The 23,131-nt window shown below is 33.9% G+C and overlaps 2 protein-coding genes across 4 annotated transcripts in view; both read left to right on the top strand.

Annotated features, from left to right (window-relative positions):
• ARL13B (ARF like GTPase 13B) overlaps positions 1-12,468 on the top strand; it is a 58,021-nt gene extending 45,553 nt beyond the window's left edge. The window contains exon 9 of the mRNA XM_074192298.1: positions 9,285-12,468. Within this exon, the coding sequence (XP_074048399.1) occupies positions 9,285-9,343 (59 nt within the window). The 3' untranslated portion in view covers positions 9,344-12,468. The remainder of the gene's footprint in view (positions 1-9,284) is intronic.
• Positions 1-23,131, top strand: part of NSUN3 (NOP2/Sun RNA methyltransferase 3) — a 114,246-nt gene that overhangs the window by 673 nt on the left and 90,442 nt on the right. Inside the window, exon 2 of one of the 3 annotated variants that reach the window (XM_074192299.1) lies at positions 85-153. In XM_074192299.1, coding sequence (XP_074048400.1) covers positions 85-153 — 69 coding nt within the window. Of the gene's footprint in view, positions 1-84; positions 154-18,129; positions 18,369-23,131 lie in introns of those variants that run through there. The other 2 variants (XM_074192300.1, XM_074192301.1) reach the window with 2 other exon arrangements.

Genomic DNA, 23,131 nt, shown 5'->3' on the forward strand with positions numbered 1-23,131 from the left:
TTATTCATGATTTCTAATGACACAATGATACTCTCAGCAGACTCACAAGTTGACAGTACTGTGAATATTTTTGTTTTCCTTCAGTTGGCTGGGAAACCCCCAGAGTCACTAGACTTCCAAAACTTGAACCTCTTGGTGAAACACGTCAAAATGGTAATGCAACAGATCATTATTTGATGTATCATTTATATTGCTTCCATTCATTTTTACACATATCCTTCAAAAAACTAATAATTTATTTTTGAAAATTTGTTTTGATTCTTTTCTTCTGAATTTTTATTTCACTTTTTTTCCTCTCAAGAACATTGGTGACTTTAAAGTTTTATTTGATCTCAAGAACATTGGTGACTTTAAAGTTTTATTTGATCTTCTTAAAGTTCATTGTAACATTTTTTAAGTTTTAATTTTTTTAAAAAAGATCTTATTTAATGGTAATATGGAGTACCTTAAGTTGTTCTTTGTATGTTACATAACTGTGCCACATTAGTGGTAATGTGAATATGGATCTTGAATACAAACAAGTGAAATAATATTTTTGTCAAAAGAAGATGAGGAATTAAGGATTAAATTCTAGAGGTCTCAATAGGATTTTTTTAATAAACAATATATTGAATGTCCACATATTTAGTTAGTGTATGTGCAGAATGGACTTGAAGTTGTGGAATTCCTTAATTTGGTTCATGTTGAACTTTGGAAATAACTTTAAAAATTGTGAATGTGATAAGAATATAAATTAAGATATTACTTTGTGTAAATCTGAAGTCTGCCTGGTTTGGAAATGACTTTAGATTTTAAAACTTTGTATTGTATTAAATTTAGAAAAGAAAATGTTATAGGTAAAGAATAATTAGTATATTTCCTGCTTTTTTAAAAAATATTTTGTTTCCAGACTCTCTGGTGCTGGTTCTTCAAATGAAATTACTCTTTGGTAGTCTTAATTAATTAATTAATTATCCTTTCAAAAATTATTCTTTTTTAATTCTTTGAGATTCTTTTTAGTGTCTTCCCATTGAACCTTTGTCTGGAATCTTTAAATGTGAATACTAAGATAGCAATCTTTCTGACTTTGCTCTCATTACATGACTGACTTTTCTATCATACATCTGATTAACCATTTTTGTATGATATCTGTAGCTTCCTTATCCCCGTCATGTAACAAGAACTTAGTAAACATTCTTTGTCTAGTTTAGTTTCCTAGGCACTAAGAATAGAAAAAGAAAAAGAAAAACACTTCCTGCCCTCAGGGAACTCTATATAGACATAGATAACTAATCATAAGATCATTTGAATGGGGAGAAAGCACTAATAACATACGACGTTCTTGAAGGAGGTGATCACTAACTAAGCGTGGAGCATAGAAGGAAACTAAAGATTGTTACAGGTAGAGTCAGAGGACCAAGCTTCTATAGATAGTGTTCAGGCGGGTATGTATAAGGTCACAGAGGCAGGAGATAGTGACTTTTAATGAATGGAGCATAGAGTGGAAGGGGAATCATGTGTGAATAGGCCAGACTTGAACTCAAAATGATTTTATATATCCAGATAGAGTTTATATTTATATGATTAGCAGAGAGTTTGGAAAGAGAAAAGTTAATTTGGAGTTCAATTGGGTGTCTCTTCCCTTTTGGGTCATATGAAATACTGAGTATTGGATACATGATGGTCGGTTCAAACGATTTCTGAGATTTTTGATCACCTGGCATAACAAATATTTATAGGAAAGAGACATTCCATACTGATACCTTTCTCTTTTTTATTTTGAGTTTCTAGGTTATAAGTAACTTGCTGCTGTTAATATATACTTTTAAACTTTTTTCTTCTGATTTGGTGCTGATTTTCATCTTTCCTCTAATAAGTCAATCTGACTGCATAGATTGCTATTTCAGAAATTGCTCCCACACAATGCTAACTTGTGTTCCTGTCAAGAGGGTTTTGGTTTTTTGTGGGATAACTTTTAGTAGTCTATCATTCAGCATCTTCTAACTGCAATTTTTTTCAAATCTTCATGATTTACAGACATACAAGCCTTTTGTGTAATTCAAAACCATTTGGTCTTTTTATATTTTAATCCTACATTGTATTTTACAGTATACTTTTTTCACAATGTCTTCTTTTATAATATATAGGCAGTTCCTGAGTATTAAGGTGTTAATGTAGTTTGTAGGACCTTACTGAGACGCTTGTAGAATTTATCTACTCGCTCATCCTCTGTAACAGATATTCATTAATAAATTGAATTATTTTTATGACTTATTGCTAATACTTATCATGGGCACAGAAAACCAGGACTGCCAATTGTCTGATGCTTTGTTGTTAATTACCATTGGGAGTATAATAAAATAAACTTGACAGCTAGATGGTGCAGTGGGCCCTGAGTCCAAATACAACCTCTCATACACTTAATAGCTGTGTGATCTTGGGCAAATCACTTAGCCCTTATTGCCATGCATACAGGGTTATCTCCAGTTATCCTGATTCATATCTGGCCATTGGACCCTAATATTGGTTCCAGATGAGAAAAATGAAGCTGGTGACTTAAAAGTGCACAGCATCTCCTCACTCAGATTCAATTCACATGCATATCATGGTATCATCTCCCTGATGTCATAGTTTTCTTCACACACAAAAAAAAACCAAACATCACACTGATAAAAACAAATTCCATCAACTCTTTTAATTGTCCCTCCAAGAATAACACTGTTGCACCATCTTATTTTTTTATGTTTAATAAATCTTTAATTGAACCCAAATATGTATTCTGATAAAAATATTGCCTTACTTTAATTTGATTTTCTTTTTTTTAAATTAATTTTTATTAAAGATATTATTTGAGTTTTACTGTTTTCCCCCCAATCTTACTTTCCTCCCCCCACCCCTCCATGGAAGGCAATCTGTCAATCTTTACTTTGTTTCCATGTTGTACCTTGATCCAAATTGAGTGTGATGAGAGAGAAATCATATCCTTAGAGAAGAGACAAGAAGTCTAAGAGGTAACAAGATCAGACAATGAGATATCTGTGTTTTTCTAAATTGAAGGGAATAGTCCTTGAACTTTGTTCAAACTTCACAGCTCCTTATCTGGATACAGATGGCACTCTTCTTTGCAGACATCCCAAAATTGTTCCCAATTGTTGCACTGATGGCATGAGCGAATCCTTCAAGGTTGATCATCACTCTCATGTTGTTGTTAGGGTATACAGTGTTTTTCTGGTTCTGCTCATCTCACTCAGCATCAGTTCATACAAATCCCTCTCCAGGCTTCCCTGAAATCCCATCCCTCCTGGTTTCTAATGAACAATAGTGTTCCATGACATACTGATACCACAGTTTGCTAATTGAACGACATTTACTTGATTTACAATTCTTTGCCACCACAAACAGGGCTACTATAAATATTTTTGTACAAGTAATGTTTTTACCCTTTTTCATCATCTCTTCAGGATACAGACCCAGTAGTGGTATTGCTGGGTCAAAGGGTATGCACAGTTTTGTTGCCCTTTGGGCATAGTTCCAAATAGCTCTCCAGAAGGGTTGGATGAGTTCACAGCTCCACCAACAGTGTAATAGTGTCCCAGATTTCCCACAACCCTTCCAGCAATGATCATTATCCTTTCTGGTCATATTGTCCAATCTGAGAGGTGTGAGGTGGTACCTCAGAGAAGCTTTAATGTGCATTTCTCTAATAATTAATGATTTAGAGCATTTTTTCATATGGCTATGAATTGCTTTGATCTCCTCATCTGTAAATTGCCTTTGCATATCCTTTGACCATTTTTCAATTGGGGAATGGATTTTTTTTTAAAAATATGACTCAGTTCTCTGTATATTTTAGAAATGAGTCCTTTGTCAGAATCATTAGTTGTAAAGATTGTTTCCCAATTTACTACATTTCTTTTGATCTTGGTTACAGTGGTTTTATCTGTGCAAAAGCTTTTTAATTTAATGTAATAGAAGTCATCTAATTCATTTTTGGTGATGTTCTCCAACTCTTCCTTAGTCATAAACTGTTCCCCTTTCCATAGATCTGACAGGTAAACTAGTCCTTGGTCTTCTAATTTGCTTATAGTATTGTTTTTTGTGTCTAAGTCCTGTAACCATTTGGATCTTATCTTGCTAAAGGGTGTTAGGTGTTGGTCTAATCTAACTTTCTTCCATACTAACATCTAATTATCCCAGCAGTTTTTATCAAAGAGGGAGTTTTTATCCCAATGGCTGGACTCTGGGTTTATCAAACAGCAGATTACTATAATCATCTCCTGCTTTTACACCTAGTCTATTCCATTGGTCCACCACTCTATTTCTCAGCCAGTACCAAACAGTTTTGATGACTGATGCTTTATAATATAATTTTAGATCAGGTAGAGCTAAGCCACCTTCTTTTGCACTGTTTTTTCATTAAGCTCCTGGCAATTCTTGACTTTTTCTTTCTCCATGTGAATATACTTACAATTTTTTCGAACTCAGTAATTTTTTGGAATTTTGATTGGTAGGGCACTAAACAGATAGTTTAGTTTTGGTAGAATTGTCATTTTTATTATATTAGCTCTACCTATCCATGAGCAGTTGATATTTGCCCAGTTATTTAAATCTGATTTAATTTGTGTGAGAAATGTTTTATAATTTTTTTCAAAACATTTCTGAATCGGTCTTGGCAAATAGACTCCCAGGTATTTTATATTATCTGAGGTTACTTTGAATGGGATTTCTCTTTCTAGCTCTTCCTGCTGTTTCTTGCTAGACATATATAGAAAAGTTGAGGCTTTATGAGGGTTTATTTTATAACCTGCAACTTTGCTAAAATCGCTAAATATTTCCAGTAGGTTTTTGGATGATTTCTTGGTATTCTGTAGGTAGACCATCATGTCATCTGCAAAGAGTGAGAGTTTTGTCTCTTCCTTCCCAATTCTAATGCCTTCAATTTCTTTTTCTTCTCTAATTGCTGATGCTAACATTTCTAATACAATATTGAATAGTAGTGGTGATAATGGGCACCCTTGTTTCACTGCTGATCTTACTGGGCATGCCTCTAGCCCCTCCCCATTGAATATAATGCTTGTTGATGGTTTCAGATAGATACTGCTAATTATTCTAAGGAACAGTCCATTTATTCCTACACTCTCTAGTGTTTTTAGTAGGAATGGATGCTGTATTTTGTCAAAAGCTTTTTCAGCATCTATTGATATGATCATATAATTTCTGATAGGTTTGTTGTTGATGTAATTGAGTATACTAACAGTTTTCCTAATATTGAACCAACCCTGCATTCCTGGGATAAATCCTACTTGATCGTAATGTATTATCCTAGTGATAACTTGTTGCAATCCTTTTGCTAAGATTTTATTTAAAATTTTTGCATCTATATTCATCAGGGAGATAGGTCTATAATTTTGTTTCTCTGTTTTAACTCTTCCTGGTTTAAGTAACAGCACCATATTGGTTTCATAGAAAGAGTTAGGCAGAGTTCTGTCTTTCCCTGCACCATCTTATTTCTTGTAGCTTCTAGTTTTATTCAAAATAAAAATTGTTAACATGATTCATTTCTTTAGTAGAATATTGATTCATTCATCCCTCAGTAGGATCTCACATTTAAAGTCTAAAAATGGCATGATTTATAGCATGCTCTGATATGTTTTTTGATACTCCATTGCCATTATTGTGTAAGGCAGAGTCTTTTTTTAACTTTTAATTGTTTCATGGGCTGCCATTTTATTTACTTCTAGTGTCTAGTGTACTTTTGATAAAACATTCTATATTTTGTTATCTTGATTTTTAGTGGTATACAAATTTAGTTATTAGGACCATATTTTCAAGAAGAGTTGAACTACAGAGTCTGTATATTTATACTATAATCTCCTTGTGGGGGGCAGGGGGGTGGTGTTTATATTCCAGCATCTAGCACAATGTCTTGTATAGAAAAATCTTGATTTTTACCAACTACATGGAGGACACTTAACAAAATGACTGTTGATTGAATTGTAAATGCAAGGTTGGTTCCATTCATGATGAAGTATTGGAAAGTACTTTTGTGGAAGCAATCCACTGTAGTTTGATTCAAGCATCTACTAAAGTCATCCAACTCCTTGTTCTCTTGGTATAGTCAATAGATTTGTCTTTATTGGAAGAAAGTCTTATGTTTGATATATAGCTCTATCAGGCAAATTTGAAATGGTTTAAAAATGTATAAAATTAGGGCATTTTCTTGCCATTCCAATTATCTCCAATTTCTTGGACTTTCAAGATTTTTTTCAGAAGCATGTACATAAATGAAATAATTAGAATTCTTTATGTCTTTTGAAGGCCAAACTTTTGCTTCCTCTTGATTTAGAATAGCCATAGAATAGCCATTTAGACTTGTTTTTTAGTGCAAATCACAAATTAAATGAACCCAATATTTCTGTTTTAAAATTTATCTGAAATGCTGAATTGAGTTAGGAAAACATATATTTCTCAATAAATCAGAACTGAATTTTAAGATATAAAATATTAGAAATTTGTATCACATTATCACACAGTGAAAAAAATCTCTTCCCCCTGAGAATTTTGTTACTGTTTTTTAATCAAGAGAACACAAAAAATAATATTTTAGACAACTGAATATTTTAGATATTAGATATTTTTAGTGTATCTTGTTAAATTTTAGTTTCGATAAAGAGATAACAGTTTTGCATTGAAAGATTTAAAACATTTAAAACATTTAGTTTTTACAGATTTCTGTTCATGAATATCTTTTATGTACTGTATATTTGTTAATGAATACTATTTAATTTACAAAAATTCCTAAGTCTGTACAGCATCTTTCTAAAATCAACTCTATACCTTATTGTGAAGGAAAATTCAGGACATATAATTTAAGAAATAATTCCCAAAATACTTAATTTAAACATGAGTTTTACCACTAGACTTTCTTTTTCCAAAGAAGCTGACAAATAATATCTTCTCTTCTTGCTAGAACCTACTAAGAAGCAGTAAGTTGCCAGTGGAAATTAAAGGTAGAGCTAATACAAAAAAGTTAGGAATGAATTCATTTGGTTCATCATTTCCTTTGATTACCTTAAAAATTAATGATCAAGGAAATTTTTCATTTAAGCTTTGTTATTAGGCATTTACTTAAGGAAAAAAAATTTTTGAAAACTGGGAATATGCCTTCTCATTTGTGATGGTCATAAACAAAACTCTCCTCCAATCTGAAGATAAGACATTTAAGTTCTCTTTAGCTCAGGTGATATATAAAGGCCATTTCCATATTCTTTAGTGGATGCTTTGATTCTAAATTCATTTCAATATTTGAAGAATTAAAAATTTGTGGAAATCTTTCCAATTATACAGACTGTAACTATCCTTTTATGACTTTGTAGAAGGCCTCTGAGGAGTTGCTGTGACTATAAATTCATCCAGGTACAAGATCCCATTAATAATTCTCAGACAGGGGTGGCTAGGTGGCGCAGTGGATAAAGCACCGGCCCTGGAGTCAGGAGTACCTGGGTTCAAATCTGGTCTCAGACACTTAGTAATTACCTAGCTGTGTGGCCTTGGGCAAGCCACTTAGCCCCATTTGCCTTGTAAAAACGTAAAAAAATATAATTCTCAAACAAATAACAGGTACACAATCTATAAATGGGTCTACACTTCCTTTCTAGTTTGGCAAGATTTACCAGACAGAATTCATGCACAATTGGCCTAGCCTCTGTAAATGTGTAATCACCTAAAAACAAGGAGATCACAAATTTTAGCAGAGATGAATTCTAACTAATTAGAATTTTTTTCCCAAATATACTAGCACATGCATATAACTCTTCCTATAAAGTATGAACTGTGTTGAGCAGCATATCCCATACCAGGATGTCAAACTAAAATAGTAAAAGATCCCTGGATTCCTAGGAGCCACATATTTACTTAGAAAACTACAAATTAACATTCTTTATTGTATTATTGTTTTATTTCTTTAAGCAAGCATTTCCCAATTATATTTTTTTAAATTGATTTGAGGCAATGGAGTTAAGTGACTTGCCCAATGTCACACAGCTAAGGCAACTAAATGTCTGAGGCCAGATTTGAACTCAGGTATACCTGACTCCAGGGCTTATGCTGTATCCACATATATACACATTTAAAGCACAGACTTCATTGGAGATTTTAGCTAACTTGTATAATTTAATTTTCTTAGAAAATTAGTATCTTCATTTTACATGGATATTACCATTTATGACTGCTAAAAACAAAGTGAAAACATTAGTCAAACTTTAGAAGCAAAGATTTAATGTATACACTTTATGTATTAATGAACTACTAGCACCTTTTACAGATTGTATCATTTAAACTTCGTGTTCCCTGATGTAATAATGTGTGAATATTATGTGACTCCAAAAATCACATGCTTTTTTAAAATTTAGGATTCTTAACTGTTGTTTTAGCACAGAAACAGAGCAGTCAGTATTAAAAACAGGATAATTGTCTGAAGAGAATCAGATAGTATCAGTTTTCTTAAGAAACTGCTTACTGTAAATGAATATTATATTGTTTTATATTAGAAATTATATTAGAATTATATTACAAAATTTTTTATAAAAAGCAAAAAAGTAGAATATAAGAAAACATACATTTAACTGCTTATATACTAAAAAAAAACAACACAAATTTGAAATGGTTTGTTTTTGTTAGTATTTCTTAACCCTGAGAGGATTTCACTAAGGAATATTAGCTCTAAGAAGGTTTTATTGGGAATGTTCCCCTCAGTAGTAAAAGAAAGACAGCTATGTGATGTTTCTTTACAAATATCTTTATCATTGCATATCTTTTGGATAGATTTTTACTTGATAATATTTAAATCTATTCCTTTTGTGTTAATGTAGTAAACATTTTGAAGCTAGTCATTTGAACTGAAATAAAAGCAGTTGAGTCATTTTTATTAGTAAAGGAATAATAATTTATTATGAAGTACAAAAATGAGACATATATTCCTCTTTCATCTTCAGATGGGCCTGTTAATGTTGTACTATTTCTCCCAAAGTGTGAGGAAGTATTAGAGAGTTACTTGGGATAGTTATTTCCTCTTTGACTGCAAGTACAGCTAGATTGTCTTACCTTTTGATGCTATAATAAAATCCAAGCCAAACTTAAATCAATTTTAGAGTCAGGTTTTTATTCCAGTGATTAAAACTTTGTTTTAGTAAAAATACCTAAGAAATGTGTTGAATTTTCCTTCAAACCTAGGATTGCCTGGCTAAAGAACGTTAATGTAGTAAATTTGGATTAATTATTTCTTTGTTTCTTTTATTTGTATATAGATTTTTATGGAAAGCCACTGCCACCACTAATTAAGTCTACATTGGAAACCAAACAATGAATAATTCTCAAAAGAAGATATTTGAATTTGGACTTGGCAAACTTTAATATTTTGTTAATAAGTATTTTTATAGTTTACAGTTAAAAATATTTTTGTAAGATACATGTATCTGTTAAACTATATTTTTATATTTTTATTAAAAATTTTTGCTTAAGAGTTTCCATTTAATATAATTTAAGTTTTTCTGTTTTCTGTAGATTGTGAATATCCATTTTTTGTTGTGGTAGAATAGATTTTTTTTGACAACTGTAACTACAAATAGGAAATTTATTTAATAACATTAGTTTAATAATTATTGTTGTGGTCTACAATTTTAAAAATATTTTTTAAAATGTAATGTATAATTACTGGAAAGTTAAAATTATATTTTTCATATTTTTTCTGTTTTCTGTTGACAAATTTAATTGAACAATTTGTAAAAAACCTTTATAAAAGTAGTGAAATATTCATTTTTTATACTTTAATTTTTCCCCAGTTACCTGTATATAAAAAAGTGACATTCAGTTTTAAAACTTTGAGTTTTGAATTCTCTTCCTTCTTCCCACTCCAATCCCTTTTCATTGAGAAAGCTTTGAGATATGATAAAAATGGGTTGTCATGCAAAAATATGACCACGATAGTTATGTTGTGAAAGTAAATAAACCCTTCCTCCCTAAAAAAAGAGAAACTCAAGAAAAATAAAGTAAAAAAAAAACCCAATCTGCTTCAATCTGTATTCAGATACCATCAGCTTTGTTTTTGAGGACGGATAATATTCTTTATCTTAAGTCCTTCAACATTGTCATGGGTCACAGCATTTCTCAGAAAAGGTAAGTCATTTTTAACTGATCATCCTACAGTATTGCTGTTTATTTGTATATAATACATTTCTTATTGCATGTGCTCATATAAGTCTTTCTATGTTAAACTGAAAGCATCCTATCCTTCATTTTTTTAAACACAATATTCTATCACAAAACACATAGCACAAATTTGTTCAAACATTCCCCAACTGATGGGCATCTCCTCAATTTCTAGTTCCTTGTCATAATAAAAGAGCTGCTATGATTATCTTTATACATTTAGGTCCTTTTTCTTCCTATTTTTCATCTTTTCTGGAATATGGTTATGGTAGTGGCACTGCTAGTCAAAAGGTATACATGATTTTATAGCCCTTCAGTCAATAATTCCAAATTGCTCTATAGAATTGAATTTTTTCACAGTTCCTCCAATAGTGCATTAACATCTGATTTTCCCTATATCTACTGCAGCATTTGTATTTTCTCTTTCTGTTCTGTTTGGCAATCTAATAGGTATAAGGAAATCTCTCAGAATTGTTTTAATTTGCATTACTCCTATCTAGTGAGTTAGGACATTTTTAAAAATATGGTCAAAGAGAGCATTGATGACCTATCTGAAAACTATATCTTTTGATCATTTATCAATTGGGGAATTGTTCTTTTTTTTTTTTTATAAATTTTACTTGAGAAATGAATTACTGTTTATCAGAGAAACTTGTTTCAATATTATTTACTGTAGTTAATATTACTAATTGTATTTTCTACCATCCTATTCCTCCCACACCTATTATTCTATTCTCTTTTCCTTTCATCCTGTTCTTCCTTAAAAGCGTTTTTCATCTGATTATCTCCTCCTACAATCTTCCCTCCCTTTTATCACCTCCCTCTCCCTTTTCTTGCATCTCCTACCTCTCCTACTTTTCTCTAGAGTAAGATAGATTTCTATATCCAATTGAGTGTGTATGTTCTTCCTCTCTGAACCAGTTTCAGTGAGAGTAAGGCTCATTAAGTCCCTCTCAAGCTGCCTCTCACCCAGCCTCTGCAAAAACTTTTTCTTGCCTCTTTTATGTGAAGTAACTTACTCTAGTTTACCTCCCCTTTTCCTTTTTTAATTTTATTTTGAGTTTTACAATTTCCCCTCCAGTCTTGCTTCCCTCCCCCATCCCCCACAGAAGGCAGTTTGTTAGTCTTTACATCATTCCCGTAGTATGCGTTGATCTAAGTTGAATGTGAAGAGAGAGAAATAATATCCTTAAGGAAGAAACACATAGTATGAGATATAGCAGAATTATATAATAAGAAAACATTTCTTAGAAAATTAAACATAATAGTCTTTGGTTTTTGTTCAAATTCCACAATTCTTTCTCAGGATACAGATGATATTCTCCATAGCAGTGTTCCCAAAATTGTGCCTGATTGTTGCCCCGTTGGTATAAGCAAATCCATTAAGGTGGATCATCACTCCCATGTTGCTATTAAGGTGTACAATGTTCTTCTGATTCTGCTCATCTCACTCAGCATCAATTCATGCAAATCCTTCCAGGGTTCCCCAATTTCCCATCCCCCTGGTTTCTAATAGAATAATAGTGTTCCATCACATACCTGTTTCTTAAGCCATTCCACAATTGATGGACATTCCCTCAGTTTCCATTTCTTTGCCACCACAAACAGAGCTGCTATGAACATTTTTGTACAGGTGATGTTTTTACTTTTTATAATCTCTTCCCCCTTTCCCTTTTTTCAAATACATTCTGCTCTCATCCCTCAATTCCATCTTTTTAATATATTATCTCTTCCATATTCAACTTCCAACTGATTCTCATCTATATATGCTCTTATCTGCTCTAATATGAAAGTTCATGTGAGTTATCAGTATCATCTTCCCATGCAGAAATATATACATCATTGCCTTTCCTGTTTATCTTTTTATGCTTCACTTGAGTCTTATATTTGAAGATCAAATTTTCTATTCAGCTTTTCATTAGGAAAGTTTGAATATCCACTTTTTCCCCCTGAGTTTGTTCAATTTTGCTGGATTATTCTTAGTTTAATCCAAGATCTTTTGCCTTCCTTGATGTAGAAGATGATAGATCTTGTGTTATCCTGACTGTGGTTTCATGATAATTAACTTATTTCTTTCAGACTGCTTACAGCATTTTCTCCTTGACCTGGAGGCTCTGAAATCTGACTAGAATATTCCTGGCAATTTTCATTTTGGGATCTCTTTCAGGAGGTGTTTGGTTTCAATTTATACTTTTCCCTCTGCAGTTTTCCTTGATGATTTCTTGAGTGATGATGTCTGAGCTCTTTTTTATTGATCATGACATTCAGGTAGTCCAATATTTTAAAAATATTTCTTCTGGATCTATTTTCCAGATCAGTTGTTTTTCCAGTGAGATATTTCCATTTTCTAATAGATTTTCATTCTTTTGGCTTTTGTTTAATTGTTTCTTGATTTCTCACAAAGTCATCAACTTTCCTTTGTTCAGTTCTATAATTTTAAGGAATTATTTTCTTCAATGAACTTCTTTTACCTCTTCCATTTGGCCGTTGACCCAGTCTTGGTTTTTAAGATGTTATTTTCTTCAGTATTTTTTGTGCCTCCTTCACTAAGCTGCTGACTTATTTTCATGATTTTCCTGCATCACTCTCATTTCTCTTCCTAATTTTTCCTCCCTTACTTGATTTTCAAAATTCTTTTTCAACTCCTCCATGGCCTGAGACCAATTCATATTTTTCTTCGAGGCTTTGGATATAGAAGCTTTGACATTATATCTATTTTTAAGGGGTTTTTTTTAGGTTTTTGCAAGGCAAATGGGGTTAAGTGGCTTGCCCAAGGCCACACGGCTGGGTAATTATTAACTGTCTAAGACTGGATTTGAACCCAGGTACTCCTGACTCCAGGGCCGGGGCTTTATCCACTACACCACGTAGCCGCCCCCATTATATCTTCTTCTGAGTGTGTAACTTGTTCTTATTATCTGGTAACGGTCTATGGTCAGATTTTTTTTTCTTGTTTGCTCATTTCTCCAGCCTATAACTTGATTTTATCTCTTCATTAAGGGCTCTGCTTTCAGGATGGAGGGCACACTGTCCCAAGTTTTTAAGTTTTTTTTGCAGCTGTTTTTAGAAATACTTTTAGACACCTGCAAGTTTTCAATTCTTTCAAGGTCTTATGATTTAAGGAGAGGTTTTGACTACTCTCCTAGCCTGTGTTTTGGTATGTGGATGACCACAAGCCCTCCTATCTGTTCTGGACCTGTGAGGAGAAGACCCTGCTCCTTTGTGGCAATAAATTCTAGTGTGCTGCTGTTCCTTTTCTCTCTGGGACTTGGATGCATGATTGTGACCCAGATCAGAGTATGGGCAAACAAGAGTTCTGCCTCAGGGAAAGCAAAGGGGGACCCCTGTAATCTTCTTCTTGACCCTTTTTCTGCCCGAGGACCTAAAACTCTAGAAGTGTTTACGTCTGATGATTCAGTGGTTCTCAAGGACTGCACCTGGTCAGCAGGGTGTGCCCTGCTGAGGTCTCTGCTGGACATGCTCCACTCTCATCCTGGTATGACAATTTTCCTGCTGACCATGTGGAAACTGCCACCACTGCCTGTTTCTTGCTCCTGGATTGCTGGGGCCTGTTTGCTCTGGTGTTGCCACACTACACTGTGTTCCTCTCATACCCTGGTGCAACAGACCTTTCCCACTGATCTTCCAAGTTGTCTTGAATTTGAAAATTGTTTATCCAGTATTTTTGTGGGTTCTGCCCCTCTAGAATTTGTTTAGTCATTATTTAAAGATATTTGAAGTGGTTTGGGGGAGAGCGCAGACAAGTCCCTGCCTTTAGCCTTCCATCTTGGCACTGTCAACCAAAAATTATGAATTATTCTTAAAGTATTTCATCTTATTTGCCCTGATGTTTTTCATATCAAAGCTTTTTTTTTTTTATAACTGAAACCTAAAACTTATGTTATCTGATTGGTATCTGAATGGATTACCCAATGAGAATTTTCAATTTTTTTGTTGCCTATAAGTAACATTATAATCTTATGTTTTATGTTTTAACATATAAACAACAAATTATTTTAATGAACAAAGGACTGGTAATACCTTGATTCCTTTCAAAGCTATACTATAACTTCCAGGTTTTTCTAACTTTTTTTTCAGTACCTAGTACCTTAATTGCATCAATTGTAATTGCATCAAAAGTTAATGCAACTTTCAAAAACATCTGTTTCACAGCCAGGTCATATGACAATGAGAAAATCTGCAGCAATAAAAGCAAAAGTGTGTTGGACATTCTTCAAACTGTTTCATGAATAGACCATAAAAATGATAGCATTATTTTCCAGATTAAAAAGTATAATATATATGTTTTATATGATTGTATGTATGACTATTAATCAGATGACAAGATTCAATTATGTATTTTACTGGCATAAGTCAGTGATCTATAACTAAATGCATAGCTAGATTTGAAACTAAAACACATTTTTGAATATTTTTGAGAGAAGCACTATTTTTTATATAAAATAATTAATTTTTAATATTATAATCAATAGCATCACATTTTAATTACCATTTCATTTAATCTTTTGAATTGTCACCATGGAACTCTAGTACTGAAAATGAAGAACTTGAGAGGGATGTTTATTTGAATAACATTCACATAGGAGGTTAAGTCTGAGAAAAACAAATTTAACAAGACATTGCAGTAATGGACTGAATATTTTAGTAGCTAAACTTGGTTTATACAGATGTGTATGGATGCATATGTAAATGTTATTTTTGAAATTGTATTTTATTTTATATAGTTTACGTATATGATTACTTTTCTTAATTTACAGTTCCTCCAATTTAATTTTCTATGCTGAGTTTATACCCCTGAAGATTATAAACATATTTAAACATAATAAAACACTTGTTTAAGTACACATTGGTACAGTAATTGTTGGTGTTAGAACCTTTTTGTTTATAAAGCTAAAAAGTGGTAAGCTATTGTTACAGGATACTGAGAAACAGCACATTATTTTAGAAGTCTAGAAACATTAAGAGGTGTATGTTTTGGATTTTGGCACAGTGGATAAAGTGATGGCCTAAAGTCAGGAAGGCTCATCTTCCTGGGTTCTAATCTGGCCTCACTTAACCCTATTTGCTTGTTTCCTCATCTGTAAAATGAGCTGTAGAAAGACTTGGCAAACCACTCCAGTATTTTAGACAAGACAACTCTAAATGGGGTCATAAAGAAACAGAAAAGACTGAAGTGACTAAAAAATATGGCTAAAGCTACATTCATGAACTATGGTGTGTCTGCTATGCTTTTAAAATAATCTTAAAAGATTTTTCAAGTGCTAAATGGAAAGAATGAATTCTTTTGCCAGTCATAGAATAGATAGCATTCTTAAGTATTCTTGTTTTCTGAGGACAGTTTTCCCAACTGGTTGTGTTCCATGTTCCATTTACCTTATTTCAGACTAAAGAAATATAATTCTACCAGATTGGAAAAGCTTTAGGATATTGTTGAAAAAAAAATGTTGAAACATTTATGCTGTATTGAATTTGCACTGGCAAAGACTTTTTAACTTAAGGAAACTTTACTTCGAAACACTGAATACCTTAAAATACCGGCTACCTCTACTTGACATTCCTTTTTAAAAATACTTTATTGTTTCTCAATTACATATTATTTTTAGTCTTTGCAAGGCAATGGGCTTGCCCAAGGCCACACAGCTAGGTAATTATTAAGGATCTGAGGCCACATTTGAACTCATGACTCCAGGGCTGTGCCACCTAGCCACCCCTTATGTAAAAATATTTTTAAATTTTTGAGTCCCCCTGCAACATTAAGAAGGAAGGCAGTTTGATATACCTGTTATACCTGTGTAATCATGCAAAATTTTTCCATATTTTGGCTTTTCATTTTCTATAAATATATCAAGTGAAACTAGCTCTTGCCCTCAATAATTGTTTAAAATGTTTATGATAAATGAAGCATACTCCAATAGAGATTGTTACTGTGAGTTTGGAAGTACTGACTTTATTTTTTCATGAATAAAAGCAAGTATAGGAAATATTTTTCTCCCTAATCTCCCACCCAGTAGAAGATGAAAATTAGGTCTCTTCTTAAAACACACAATTGTGAACATTCAATAGGTAATTTCAAAACTTATATTTGTTTCTCAAATGACCTCATTCTATTATGTTGAGCCTATAAACAATATTTTGTCTGAGATAGCATTTGATTTTAAATTTATTTACATAAATATGCCATTCTTTATTTTTTCAATCACATAATGGAACATGTACATTATAAAATATATATACTGTTCATTAAATGTTACTTTTATTTATAGTAACTTATCACTGGATAGTAAATTTTTCTTTTAGATTCATACTATATCTTTTTTTTTTTAGTTTGTTTGTTTGTTGCTAAGCAATGGGGTTAAGTGGCTTGCCCAAGGCCACACAGCTAGGTAATTATTAAGAGTCTGAGGCTGAATTTGAACTCAGGTACTCCTGACTCCAGAGCCGGTGCTCTATCCACTGTGCCACCTAGCCGCCCCAATTTATGCTATATCTTGAAGGATTCATGAAGAGATGGTAATATTCTAAGTGTAGTCAGGCTGCACAAATGCAAGCAGCTAGGAAAAGCTTTGATATAATTAGTCATTATCTTTAGAACATGCAGTTCATGAAATGAAATACTGTGAAAGAAGGCTGGAAAGGTGGTTTGGAGTTAGATAGTGAAGAGATAGTAAAACCTGCATTTTACCCTCTGGCAATGTGGAATTCTTGAATATTTTTTGTGCAAAGGAGTAAAATTGTACAAAAGATATTTTAGTATCTTGAGCTGCTGGACAGTGAGTGGAATGCTGAATCTGGAGCAATACCCACAGTTCAATTTTGCCTAAAGATACTTAATAGCTGTGTATCCTTGGGCAAGTCACATTAACATTTTTTGGTCTGTTTTTTCATTTATAAAATGGCTAATAATGGCACCTACTTATTAGGGTCACTGTGAGGGTCAATTGAGTGTAGAATTTAGCTAGCTGTTGCTATCATTGTTAATTGATGGATACTAGGACAGATCATTTTGCTGAAAGGTAAATAAGATTTGAAGTAGGTAGGGTGATGTTAATGTGAGGGGAGTAGGGGATAGCTACAAGAGATTTTGCCCTGACAGACTCCCTAGGCGTCTGGATCAGTAAGAGAAAAATGGAAGTTGACATAGAAGTTTTCAGTCTGGGTAATGGGAGTGCCACGGAATGAAGATGGATCATATCAAGTTGAAATGTTAACCAAAAATACGTGGAAAATGTAGTCACTGTAAAGAACAATAGAGGGGGGGAAAGTGATTGAAAGCTTAAATACTTGAAGGATCTTGAATGTGACAGTGCGCTGTATGGTGTCACTCCTTTGGGTGAGGAGGCTGAGGGGAAGAGATGGTTTGAGTTTGGGCCAGAATGAATTCTGGTTCGCCAGCAGGATGGCGCAGCAGGAGGCGGGCGACGCGCCCTCTCTCTTGTAGCGAGTTCACTGCATGGATGCTCCTCCCAGCATGATGTTCACAAAAGTCTGCTTCAAAGCAGGCCGGTTCGTCCTCCCAGGGAAATGTTTAGAAAGCAAAGGAGGAATGCAGTGGAATTCCCCTTGTATTGCAAGGCTCAGGGCTTCCCTGCTCCCTTAGAAGTTTTGTCTTTTCTCAAAACCCAACAATGTACTCCACCCAACCCACCCCGAGAGCACCTTGAATTCTACAAAAATGTTTACTACCAAGGAGAGGAGCACTCAGTGGTGAAAGACAAAAGGGAAACCATTAACAAACCGCCCTAGACTGAATCACAAACCTATATCGAAACTCGCAGTGTCTGTCTGACCCTCGCTCGTACTTTCCGTTGGAAATTCCGGAAATGCTTTTAACGAAAGGGTCAAATTTTTCAACGAGTGGCGCTGGGTGATGAGCTCATAGTCTCGGGTCATTCTGAAAATATCGCGGGAACTGGAGGCCAATACGAGAGATTTGAGCTCGGAAGAATTCTCTGTTTACTGGGAACCGAAGTGGGGAAGAGCGCGAGAATTGGACTGGGGGCGCGGCGAGGTGTGTTGTGGCGGAATCCGGAGTCTCCGTAACTTTACTCTAGAGCTTTGGACACAAGCATGCACGCCCAGTGACACCCTTCGGAACCCTGCTGCATAGCCTCGCGGAGTCGGCCGTGGAAGGCATTCTTCTGGACGGGATGGTGCTTAGCCGGGTGAGGACTCTTTACCTCTAGTAGTGCTTGTGTCCAGCGGTTCCCCTCTGACCCTGTGCCCGTGGCTCGCTCCGCATTTGCTGGACAGACTACCTTCTAAGCAGCTGGACTAGCTTAGTGCAGCAGCACTGCGTCTGGAGGGAGGAAGCTTCCGCCTGTGACTGAGCGAACCACTTCCTTTTGCTGCCGTTTTTTAACATTTTAAAAATGGGGGTAATAGTATAATCCTTCTTAAAGGATTATTGCGGTGATCAAATGACAGTATATGTAAAGCGCTGCGTCAACAATAATGCCTTCTTAATGCTCATCATTTCTTCTTATTAAATAGTAATAACCGACAGAGTTTTAAGGGTAACGACGTGATCTCATCAGTCATATTAGTTTCCCACAGAACTCTACCTGAGTGTCCAGAGGAACTTGAAATGAGGGTTTTCTTTGGTTTGTTCAATTTTCCTTTGTCCTATATCACTTCTGGAGGATCGTATTTCATTGTTGAGTGAAATTATGGGAGAAGTTCAACACAAATTCACAGTTGTATCAGTGCCTCCCTCAACTACTTTTAAATTTTGTGAGCTTTGATAAAAAGTCACTTAAAGTCACTTTTCAGGGCATCAGTCTCTTCCTCTACACAAATGACATACGACTGACCAAGTGATCTCTGAGGACCTTTCTATCCTTAAATTTTAATGCTTACTATCTCTGATCTCGGTGAATGGAATTTCCCTTTATATCTCTTGATACTGCGTTTTGTGGTGATATATAGAAACACTGACAATGTGGGTTTATTTTATAACCTGCAACTTTGTTAATTTTAATGTTAATTTAATAGTAATAATTATTAATTATAAATTATAAAATAATAATTCAATGTGATAGTGTTTCAAATAATTTTTTATTTGATTCTCTTGTATTCTCTAAATATACCATCATATTATCTGCAAAGAATGAGAGTTTTCTTTCCTCATTGCTTATTATAATTTCATCGATTTCTTTTTCTTCTCTTATTGCTCAGGCTAACATATCTAGTACAATGTTGACTAATAGTGGTGATAATTGGCATCCTTATGTCACCCCTGATCTTATTTGGAAAGTTTCTAGCTTATCTCCATTGCATCTATTGCCTGCTGATGGTTTTGACTCCTGTTTAGGTATCAGCATCATATAAGAAGTTGGGTAGGATGCTTTGCCATTTTTCCAAATAATTTATATGGTCTTAGAATGAATTGTTGTTTAAATGTATTTGGTAAAATTCATTAGTGAATCCATCTGACCCTGAAGATATTTTTCAGGATTTTTAATTTATTATTTAGCTGAGGATTTTTAATTTGTTCTTTTTCAAGTTTTTAGTTGCATGTCCAATTAATTGATCTTTTTTTCTCTATTTTTTTTACAAATGCATGCAGAAATGTAAATTTCCCCCCTAAAAACCACTTTGACTGCTGCCCATAGGTTTTAGTATCTGGTTTCATTACTGTCCTCTTTTTTTTTTTTTAAGATTTTATTTATTTTGAGTTTTACAATTTTCCCCCTAATCTCACTTCCCTCCCCCCCGCCACAGAAAGCAGTTTGTCAGTCTTTAAATTGTTTCCATGGTATATATTGATCCAAATTGAATGTGATGAGAGAGAATTCATATCCTTAAGGAAGAAACATAAAGTATAAGAGAGAGCAAGATCAGACAATAAGATATCAGTTTTCCCCCCCTAAATTAAAAGTAATAGTCCTTGGTCTTTGTTCAAATTTCATAGTTCTTTCTCTGGATACAAATGGGATTCTTTATTGCAGACAGCCCCAAATTGTCCCTGATTGTTGCACTGATGGAATGAGAAGTCCATCAAGGTTGATCATCACCCCCATGTTGTTGTTAGGGTGTATAGTGTTTTTCTGGTTCTGCTCATCTCACTCAGCATCATCAGTTCATGCAAAGCCCTCCAGGCTTCCCTGAATTCCCATCCCTCCTGGTTTCTAATAGAACAATAGTGTTCCATGACATACATATGCCGCAGTTTGCTAAGCCATTCCCCAGTTGAAGGACATGTACTTGATTTCCAATTCTTTGCCACCACAAACAGGGCTGCTATGAATACTTTTGTACAAGTGATGTTTTTGCCCTTTTTCATCATCTTTTCAGGGTATACACCCAGTAGTGGTATTGCTGGATGAAAGGGTATGCTCATTTTTGTTGCCCTTTGGGTGTAGTTCCAAATTTCTCTCCAGAAAGGTTGGATGAGTTCATAGCTCCACCAGCGATGTAATAGTGTCCCAGATTTCCCACAATGATCATTTCTTTTCTGGTCATATTGGCCAATCTGAGAGGTGTGAGGTGGTACCTCAGAGAAGCTTTAATCTGCATTTCTCTAATAAGTAATAATTTAGAGCAATTTTTCATATGACTGGATTGCTTTGATTTCCTCATCTGTAAATTGCCTTTGCATATCCTTTGACCATTTGTGAGTTAGGGAATGGCTATTTTTTAAAATTTGACTCAGTTCTCTGTATATTTTAGAAATGATTCCTTTTTCAGAAACATAGTTGGAAAGATTGTTTTCCAGTTTACTACATTTCTTTTGATCTTGGTTACAGTGGTTTTTGTCTATGCAAAAGCTTTTTAATTTAATGTAATTGAAATCATTTAGTTTGTTTTTAGTGATATTCTGCATTTCTTCCTTAGTCATAAACTGCTTCTTTTTTCATAGAACTGACAGGTAAACTAGTCCTTGATCTTCTAGTTTGTTTATAGTATTGTTTTTATGTCTAAATCCTGTATCCATTTGGATCTTATCTTGATATAGGGTGTGAGGTGTTGGTCTAATCCAAGTTACTTCCATACTGACTTCCAATTTTCCCAACAATTTTTATCGAAGAGAGAGTTTTTATCCCATTAGCTAGTCTATCAAACAGCAGATTACTATAATTGTTTCTTGCTATTGCACCTAGTCTATTCCACTGATCCACCACTCTATTTCTTAGCCAATACCAGACAGTTTTTTTTAAGGTTTTCACAAGGCAATGGGGTTAAGTGGCTTGTCCAAGGCCACACAGCTAGGTAATTATTAAGTGTCTGAGGTCGGATTTGAACTCAGGTACTCCTGACACCAGGGCCAGTGCTCTATCTACTGTGCCCCCTAGCCACCCCACAGTTTTGATGACTGATGCTTTATAATGTAATCTTAGATTAGGTAGGGCTAAGCCATCTTCTTTTGCAGTTTTTTTTCATTAAATTCCTAGAAATTTTTGACTTTTTATTTCTCCATATTAATTTACTTGTGACTTTTTCTAACTCATTAAAGTAATTTTTTGGAATTTTGATTAGTAGGATGCTAAATAGGTAGTTTAGTTTTGGTAGAAAAGTCATTTTTATTATATTAACTCCACCTATCCGTGAACAGTTGATGTTTGCCCAGTTATTTAAATCTGATTTAACTTTCTTGAGAAGTGTTTTATAATTGTTTTCAAAAAGTTTCTGAGTCTGCCTTGGCAGACTCTTGATTGTTTCTATGATTTGATGTTAAGCCCTTTATTCTTTAGGATTAGATTATTTAGTTTCCAGTTAATTTTTAGCCCATCTTCCCATGGTTCTGTAATACATGTAATTTGAGTTCATCATTTTGTGAGAAAGATGCATTTGATTATATTGCCTTTCTTCATTTTATTATGAAATTTTTTTATTTCTGATATATTGTTAGTTTTTAATGTAGATTCCTTGTACTACTGAGAAAAAGGCATATTCTTTTCTATCTCTATTCCATTTTCATCAGAGATCTATCATATCTAACTTTTCTTATATTTTATCCATGTCCTTAACTTCTTGTTTATTTTGTGTTTAGAGTTATCTAATTCTGAGAGGGAGGTTGTGCTTTCTATTTCTTCCTGTAACTCATTTAAGAATCTGACTGCTATACCACTTGGTGCATAAATATTTAGTGTTATTACTTTATCATCTATGGTACCTTTAGGTTCCCTTCCCTTTAGGTTCCCTACAACATTCCTTGGAATTTTTATTTTGGGATCTCTTTCAGAATGTGATTGATGACTTTTTGTTTGTTTGTTTTAGTTTTTGCAAGGCCCAAGGCCACACAGATAGGTAATTATTAAGTGTCTGAGGCTGGATTTGAACTCAGGTACTCCTGACACCAGGCCTGGTGCTCTATCCACTGCACCACCTAGCTGCCCCTATTGATGACTTCTTTAAACAACTATTTTATCCTCTCATTCTTTGATGTTAGGGCAGTTTTCCTTGATAATTTCCTTGTTCTTTTTTTATTATGGCTTTCAGGTAGTCTAGTTAGTCATAAATTCTCACTCCTGGGTCTTTTTTACAAGTCAGTTGTTTTTCCTATTAGGTACTTTACATTTTCTTCATTTTTCTAGTCTTAATTTTGTTTGATGGCCTTGATATCTTATAGAATCATTAGTTTTCACTTGCCCAATTTAATTTTTAAAGATTTCTTTCAGTTAGTTTTTGTATTTCCTTTTCTATTTGGCCCATTCTACTTTTAAAAGATATTTTTTCTTCAATTTTTGTGCTTTCTTTTCTAAATTGTTGACTCTTTTTTTATAAGTCTCTTGCATAAGTCATTTCTTTCCCAAATTTTTCATCTACCTCTCTTACTTGATTTTTTAAAATTATTTTTGAGCAGGGCAGCTAAGTGGTTATTTACCTAGCTGTGTGACCTTGGGCAAGTCACTCAACCCCATTGCCTTGCAAAAACCAAGCATTTTTTGAGCTCTTCTGAGAGGAGTTTTAGACTTGAAACCAATTC

Source organism: Macrotis lagotis, chromosome 6 (assembly GCF_037893015.1).
Source record: "Macrotis lagotis isolate mMagLag1 chromosome 6, bilby.v1.9.chrom.fasta, whole genome shotgun sequence".
Classification (NCBI taxonomy): domain Eukaryota; kingdom Metazoa; phylum Chordata; class Mammalia; order Peramelemorphia; family Peramelidae; genus Macrotis; species Macrotis lagotis.